Below are 8334 nucleotides of genomic sequence, written 5' to 3' on the forward strand. Positions count from 1 at the left end.
GACTGTGAGTGCCGGCCGTAAAGTAAAAGCAGAGCACAGCGGTGACGTCACCGCTGTGCTCTGCTTTACGGCCGGCACTGACACAGTCAGTGCGGGAAGCTGACGGCGAGGGACGTGGCAGACACCGGAATGTAAGTATGTAGTGTTTTTGTTTTTTTTACATTTACAATGGTAACCAGGGTAAACATCAGGTTACTAAGCGCGGCGCTGCACTTAGTAACCCGATGTTTACCCTGGTTACCCGGGGACTTCGGCATCGTTGGTCGCTGGAGAGCTGTCTGTGTGACAGCTCCCCAGCGACCACACAGCGACTTACCAACGATCACGGCCAGGTCGTATCGCTGGTCGTGATTGTTGGTAAATCGTTTAGTGTAACGGTACCCTTATACAGAGGAGTTCCTCATTTTAGACCTTCCCCAATTAGCTATAGCAGATCCAAAAATAACATTTCTTGTACTAGTGGACCCAGTATGTCTGCACGTTATGCAGAGAGTTGACTGTTTTTTGTTTTTTTTTGTGCTGTGTAATACTTTTTTTTCTCCATTGGAGGCACTGCAGGAATATTAAACACTTACTACAAGGTGTCATCACAGGTTACTGATGATCAGCAGCAGAAGGACTTGCGATAAGCTTATAGTTAGTGATCCTTTATGCCAAAAAAAAGAATGTCCAAAGGGGAAAACACCGATTTTTAAAGGTATATTTTATGTGTTTTTGATGTCTTTCTTTCAGACGTACAGCCAGACGCCACCTCCAGCCTTCTCTTTTCGGGAGAGAGTTTTTCACAAGTGCATCATATACCTCTGGGTGCTTTGCAGGTACGATGTTTGCAGCCGCCTTCCTGATTTTCAGTACTTGGCCCTCTTGCCACTGGATGTAAAGTGCTGGTCGAGGGCTGTGTTGGGTGGGGGGGATGCGAGCCCCCGGCTTTGTTTTGCAGGCCTCCGGCTGTGTTGGGGGGGGGGGGGGGGGCGGGCCTCCTAAGTCTTAACTGCTGTAAATGGACTTAGGATTACAACATTTGAACCATTAGATGTCACTGTCATTTAGACCTTGGGGGACCTAGGAAAATCAAATATGAAATAAAAAAATATAAAAGTTCAAATTTTCCACCTCCTTTTTTTTTTTTTTTTTGCCAGAACGTAACTAAATTCTACTCTCAAAAATGTTTTGTAAAAAATGCAAGTTTGGTACACGTGTCTCTGTTCAAACTATGTATTGTATTTTTTATCCCATCCATTGAACGTCAAAACCAAAAAAATGTGAAATGGCAGAATTGCTCTTCTTTGGTATCCTGAAAAAGGAGAATAAAAAGTGATCAAAAAGTCACATGGTAAAAACTTCTTGTACAGCAATAAAAAAAAAATAAATCTGTTTCTAAAACACAATTGATCGACTGAAAGACCTTAGTTACAGCTCTTGGAAGATGAAGAGAAATTGAAGGGAAAAAGGAGCCCTGTGGCTGCATTACCCTGGAGCCGTCCCTGTCTGTGCTGATATACTCTTTGTGCAGTACTGGTTGGCTTTCACTTATACGAAGTAGCCAGTCTGAACAAGCAGAGCTGCAGTGTAAATCATGGGGGTCAAAGAGGAGGTGGATTTCAGACCTCTGTAGCTATTCTGCTAGTGGCTCTGTCCACTCTCCTGACGTTCTAGTAAATGTGTTTACTGATACTAGTTCACTTTGTGCTGTTCCTCTGTTATTCCTCCTGGAAATCCATATTTAATATTATAGTTAAATATAAGCCATAGTTAATGATTTACTAATTAGAAGAACTGTCTGTTTAGACAAACCCATCGACAAGTGTAAACAGGCGATCTGTAGGGGATTGGGGTAATTCTTGCTATTGGCATTTTGCAGCTCTGTCGCGGTGGCTCTCGGTGCCCTCACGCTTTGGCACGCCATGCTCATCACCCGGGGAGAGACCAGCATAGAGAGACACATTAACAAGAAGGAGAGAAAGAGGCTGCTGGATAAAGGGAAGGTGCGTGACATCTGCATTGATCTTTTTTTTTTTTCTCTACACTTTACAATTACATAAACACTCCAGGCAATTCATGCGGGGCCTGCAGCGGTGGGGGGGTGTCGGGGTTCCTGCAGCGGTGGGGGTGCGCGCGGGGCCTACAGCGGGTGTGGGTGCCGGGGTTCCTGTGGGAGTGCGCGCGGGGCCTGCAGCGGTGGTGGGTGCCGGGGCTCCTGCAGCAGTGGGAGTGCGCGCGGGGCCTGCAGCGGTGGTGGGTGTCGGGGTTCCTGCAGCAGTGGGAGTGCACGCGGGGCCTGCAGCGGTGGTGGGTGCCGGGGTTCCTGCAGCGGTGGTGGGTGCCGGGGTTCCTGCAGCAGTGGGGGTGCACGCGGGGCCTGCAGCGGTGGTGGGTGCCGGGGCTCCTGCAGCAGTGGGAGTGCGCGCGGGGCCTGCAGCGGTGGTGGGTGTCGGGGTTCCTGCAGCGGTGGTGGGTGTCGGGGTTCCTGCAGCAGTGGGAGTGCACGCGGGGCCTGCAGCGGTGGTGGGTGCCGGGGTTCCTGCAGCGGTGGTGGGTGCCGGGGTTCCTGCAGCAGTGGGGGTGCACGCGGGGCCTGCAGCGGTGGTGGGTGCCGGGGTTCCTGCATCAGTGGTGGGTGCCGGGGTTCCTGCATCAGTGGTGGGTGCCGGGGTTCCTGCAGCAGTGGTGGGTGCCGGGGTTCCTGTAGCAGAGGGGGTGCTCGGGGCCTGCAGCGGTGCGGGTGCTCGGGGCCTACAGCTGTGGCGGTGCGCAGGGCCTGCAGCGGTTTTTACTACTACTTTTTTTTTTTTTCAGATATTTCACAATCCGTACAGCTACGGCCGCTTCAGTAACTGGAGACTTTTCTTTGGGGTTGAATCCCAGTCGTAAGTTCTCATCAGATGTAGAATTAAATGCTAAAGACGCCTACGGTGCCATTTGTTTTCTTGAATGCATGCGTTTAAGGTTAAATAATCGTTTTGCAATTGGATTCCATTAAAACTTTTTGGACAGTTTTTAACTTTATCCAATTTTTTCCAGTTTACATTCTTGGCTGTAAAATGAGCTAACGGAGTATCTGTCAGTGAGCTCATTCTAGGGTTTATAGCTTTTCTCTCTTCTCCTGATATCCTGTGTGCTGATTTCTGGGCACATCAAAGTTGAGCTGAGGTTACAAATGGGCTTGGAAAAGAGATGGGAGTTCTAAATCTTGCTATGCAGCAAACTCACTGATGGATTCTCAGTTAACTCATTCTGCAGCAAGCAATTATCAGTCAGGATTTTCTCTCTCTCGATCCAACCTCAGGTATGGTTATAGCTCAGGTACCTAGAGATGGCAGAAATAATTCAGAGAGACACAGTCCTTGTCATTCCTAACAAATCTCTGTTTATTGAATGGAAAGGGTGATCTTTTATAGGACAAGATCAAAGGGAAACGAGGCATTGCACAATAATTTGGCAGAAATATGGGTTATACGTGGGTTGTCAAACACATCCTGGGATACAAGATAAATTACATGAGAAAATGTGGGGGGACTTTCCTTGTGTCAACGTGTCCTGGTGCAAGACTTGAAGTTCTCAAGAGAATTTTGGGTGGTTATACTGTATCATTATAACATTTGGAAACAACAATATGTCCTTGACAATTTCTGTGAATTGGAGGGACTGACCACCAGGCCATAAAAATATCCGTGCGTAGACATGATAACATGGGTCATTCTTCTATAATACGGTTTTCTGGTATTTTATTCAGCTTAGGAGATAGAAATTTAAAGGGAACCTGTCACCTGAATTTGGCGGGACAAGTTTTGGGTCATATGGGCGGGGTTTTCTGGTGTTTGATTCACCCTTTCCTTACCCGCTGGCTGCATGCTGGCCGCAATATTGGATTGAAGTTCATTCTCTGTCCTCCGGAGTACATGCCTGCACAAGGCAATATTGCTTGTACTCCAGAGGACAGAGAATGAACTTCAATCCAATATTGCGGCCAGCATGCAGCCAGCGGGTAAGGAAAGGGTGAATCAAACACCCGAAAACCCCACCCATATGACCCAAAACTGGTCCCGCCAAATTCAGGTGACAGGTTCCCTTTAATCATTTATTTCACACAATGTAAAGTGAAGCATAGAACCCTGCCTGAGCTAACATTCCCAAAACTTATCACAACCCGAATGCAAAAATTATTTTAACCCAAAATACATGTATTTAAATAATAAAAAAACAAGCAAAAATACACTGGCCCCTTGGCGGTCTGACAGCAGGGGGCGCCATAACAACTATGTAACAGCATTATTTTTTTTTTGTCTCAGGCAGTGGATCACTCGTGTTCTCCTCCCGTCTGCACATCCGGCTTACGGAGACGGTCTGACATGGAGCGCTCCACATTGGATCCCCATGAAACATGCGTCTGTCCTTGCAATCTAGAGCGAAAGCGTTTCCTCCAGGGAATGGTGCGATGTATCACCGGACACTCTGTAATGTCCAAACGATTGTGTTTGTGTTCCACCAGCAAAAAAGAAAAGGAACGTGACCGACAGAGAAAAGCTTCATCGGCCATCCTGTCCTGTGTAGACCGAGTCCTCACCCAATAATGACATTAGAAAGGGGAAAAAGTCTATCTTCTTCCACAAACAGCACCCCTGATGGCTGAGCCTGGTATTGCACTATTAAAATGAATAGGGCTGAGCTGCAGTGCCAGAGGCCACCTGTGAATAGAAGTGGCGCTGTTTGTGAAAGAAAGCAGTTACAGCTTTCTAATCTTCAAACAATCTCTGACAAAATGGCATCTCGGACCCTTCGATTGCTGACAGTGGTACTTAAGAGAGACAAAAATGCCAGTAACCTTAAAGGGCTCGCCCAGTGCTGCTAACACGTCAGGGCATGAGTTGCATTAATGATGACATCTTTATAAGGCTTTAGACCATTCTTCTTTGTTGAAACCGTTCCTTGACTGATGAGTGACTTCATGCTTCACTTTATTCAGCAGCAGAATTTAGCAGCAAGTTTTCTGTTTCCCTACAGCTCCCCCGCAGGTGAAATGAAGTATTACACATTGAAATCAATGAGCTGTGCCAGGTCCTCCAGCATGAAGACTTTGAGCAGTGCACTGAGCCTATATTACTGAAGGATTTCCTGATTGGGTATTCTGACTCATTGACTCCTCCTTAAAGGGGATGTCTAGAATTAGGGAAAAACATATCCTTCTTCCAAAAGCAGTACCGCCCCTGCCTACAAGTTTTGTGTTGCTCTGCAGCTAAGATTCAATAGCTAAGGAAATGCAAGACACAACCTGTAAAATGGCACAATTTTTTTGAAAGAAGGTAGACAAGCTTTTTTAATTCTGGGGAATCCCTGTAAAAATGTTAGTGCAACTTTGAACGGTCTTGAGTCCTGTATTTGCAGGAATTTCTGTGTAATGGAGAGTCCCTGATTACGAAGAGGATTTATTAACCCTGAACCAGCCAATGTTGGCCTCGTATTCAGTATGGAGCGGTCAAGGTTTGTTAAAGGGATTCTAAGGTATATTTAAAAAAACAGCGCCACTTTTGTACATAAACTGCAATAACAGACCAAGCATGGTGGCTCAGTGGTTAGCATGGTGGCTCAGTGGTTAGCAATGCAGCCTTGCAGCACTGGGGTCATAGGTTCAGTTCCCACCAAGCTTCACATCTACAAGGAGTTAGTATGTTCTCACCGTGGGTTTCCCAAGTTTTCCGGTTTCCTCCCACACTCCAAAGACATCCTGATAGGGAATCTAGATTGTGAGCCCCAATGGGGACAGTGATGATAATGTCTGTAAAGCGCTGCACAATATGATGGCATTATGTAAGCAATGCATAACAAATCTGAATAGCTGCAATGCCAGGCACAACCTATGAACAAGAGTGGCGCTGTTTCTGTAAAACATACATTTTTTTTTTCACATTTAAGGGGCAAGATGGACGTCACACTCCTCATTCTCCTAGTTCTAAAATCTCCATCACTAATGGTTAGTAATCACAGTGGAGCATTAGACACTATAAAAAAAATTACTGCCATGTTTAACTTTTTTTTTTTAGATTATGTAGATTTTTTTTTTTTTTTTTTTTAAACCCCGTAGTGGATTTAAAAGGGGCCAAAGAAATATTCACCCCATGGACTAATGCTGTGCGTTATAGCGATGGGTAATGTAGATTGTATTAATAATAATTTGCTCATTTTACTACTGGACAAAGAACAATTATATTTGGCCCTAAAGTGTAACTGTAATGTTGATCAGCTGTGGTCCAAGGGCTGCGAGACCCTCCGCTTGCTAAAACAGAGGAGCAGAAAAGTGGTGTGGCCTAAATGCGCCATTCATTTTGTATCAAAATTTGGACAACCAAGAGTCGGCATTAAGTCGCATATTGGGCTCATCTAGTTCCACTTAGCACTTAAAGGGATTGTGTCATCAGAAAATGATCTATGGTTTACATCAGGTGCAGGCGTATGTATATATTATATATTTTTTTAATGTTTTGTCTTTAAATCAGATTGTAATACGGAAAAACAAAAAATAAATTGTGCAACTTTCACCCTGGCCACTGGGGCTATTCTACACTCCTTACTGATTCAGGAAATCACATGTACATTAGCAGTAATAGACTGAATCAAAGCATTTATGTATTGAAGCATCGAATGAGCGAGTGCAGAGGTCATTGTGAAACTAGGAGGAGGTGAGCTGTGATACATCTATTGTGAATGGTGGATCCTGTGTTATCTACTGTATATAGAGGTGTGATCAGTCATTGTACAGGAGGAGGAGGTGAGCTGTGATATCTATTGTGAATGGTGGATCCTGTGTTATCTACTGTATATAGAGGTGTGATCAGTCATTGTACAGGAGGAGGATGTGAGCTGTGACATCTATAGTGAATGGTGGATCCTATAATATCTACTGTATATAGAGGTGTTATCAGCCGTTATACAGGAGGAGGAGGTGAGCTGTGATGTCATCTATTGTGAATGGTGGATCCTGTGTTATCTACTGTATATAGAGGTGTTATCAGTCATTGCACAGGAGGAGGAGGAGGTGAGCTGTGACATCACCTATTGTGAATGGTGGATCCTGTGTTATCTACTGTATATAGAGGTGTTTATCAGTCATTGTAATCCTGCCTTTGATGATAATGAGGCTGAAGAAAACTCCCTGAAATGGCAGGAATCTAAAATGGCCTCAGTGGACAGTGTTCAGATTTTTTTGAGTTGTGATATGAAAAAAAAATTAATAAAAATTGACCGATTTTAACAATCCCCTGATTAAAAACAATAGCTCATTTTCTGGTTTCACATTCCCTTTAACACCGTACTAAGTCTTCCCCATTGTATGGGTTTTTATTTAATTTTTTAATAATCCTGGACAACCACATTGGAGAAACTGTCTTCCATTTTATACAGTAAAGCTGGGAGTGCGCTGTATGGACAAGGAAGAGCTGGAGTCCTCCCTCTCCCCGGGTGCATGCTGTATAATGCCACTATACTGCCTTATCTAGGCCTCCAGACGTGATATAGCGCGTCATAATAAATTCCCCACCTGCTAAAGAAAATCAGAATATTCTGTCCCAGCCTGCACAGCAAAGCTGACACAAATCGGGAAATGTCAGTCCATTGTATGTGCGCTCTAGTAACCAGGGAGACAAACACGATTTGTTATTTTTGTAACCTGTGTAGTAATGTTAATATATTTAATAAAATATGGCAGCAGCTGTTAATGGCCTGCACCAGCTTTAGTGCATTAAGGTTTACTGTCCGGATCTTGAAGGCAGAGGGTAAATTCGCCGTCCCGGATTATCAGATTACTCTCAGAAGATTCTTAGACTTGTAGTGCTCAGCGCCTCTCTCTGAGTGACCGCCGGCAGCCTGCAGGAATCCTTCCATCTTACTTTGCCCTCATTAATCACTCATCATGAGCAGATTTTGGTAATTTCTTCCACCATTACTGTTTGGTATGGAGCTCTGAGTGTGCCGATTGTGGAATATTGATGTGATTGATTTATTAAAAAATCTTCTATAAAACTCCTAAGAATGGTTTTCTGATTGATTTATCGGTCGGGTTAATAAGTATTCAGTGTGGACTTTCCCTTTACTACCAATGCTGTATGCGATAAGTGGGTAAGTCCCATACAAATGGTTCCCGCTGACCTGGTCCTGTTTGGTAAGCGTGAGTTCAGCCTCTATTGATGGGGACCTGCGGTAACTTGGGCCATCAGATTGAGAAAAAAAGTGCAATATTCTGTAGAATCGCTAGATCTGTTTGGTTCTGTAGATCAGAAATACTGGATCCATAATGGAAACTGAATACTCTACAGACCACAATGTTACCTTTGGTTTGGAGCT

At 44.7% G+C, this 8334-nt stretch overlaps 1 protein-coding gene across 4 annotated transcripts in view; it reads left to right on the forward strand.

Moving 5' to 3' along the window:
• Positions 1–8017, forward strand: part of ZDHHC16 (zDHHC palmitoyltransferase 16) — a 17404-nt gene extending 9387 nt beyond the window's left edge. For all 4 annotated transcript variants that reach the window (XM_077258297.1, XM_077258301.1, XM_077258298.1 and 1 more), the window contains 4 exons: positions 733–818; positions 1862–1985; positions 2797–2867; positions 4290–8017. In XM_077258297.1, the coding sequence (XP_077114412.1) occupies positions 733–818; positions 1862–1985; positions 2797–2867; positions 4290–4404 (396 nt within the window). In that variant the 3' untranslated portion in view covers positions 4405–8017. The remainder of the gene's footprint in view (positions 1–732; positions 819–1861; positions 1986–2796; positions 2868–4289) is intronic.
• The last annotated feature ends 317 nt before the right edge of the window (positions 8018–8334 follow it).

The sequence above is a fragment of the Ranitomeya variabilis genome, chromosome 4 (assembly GCF_051348905.1).
Source record: "Ranitomeya variabilis isolate aRanVar5 chromosome 4, aRanVar5.hap1, whole genome shotgun sequence".
In the NCBI taxonomy this organism is placed as follows: Eukaryota; Metazoa; Chordata; class Amphibia; order Anura; family Dendrobatidae; genus Ranitomeya; species Ranitomeya variabilis.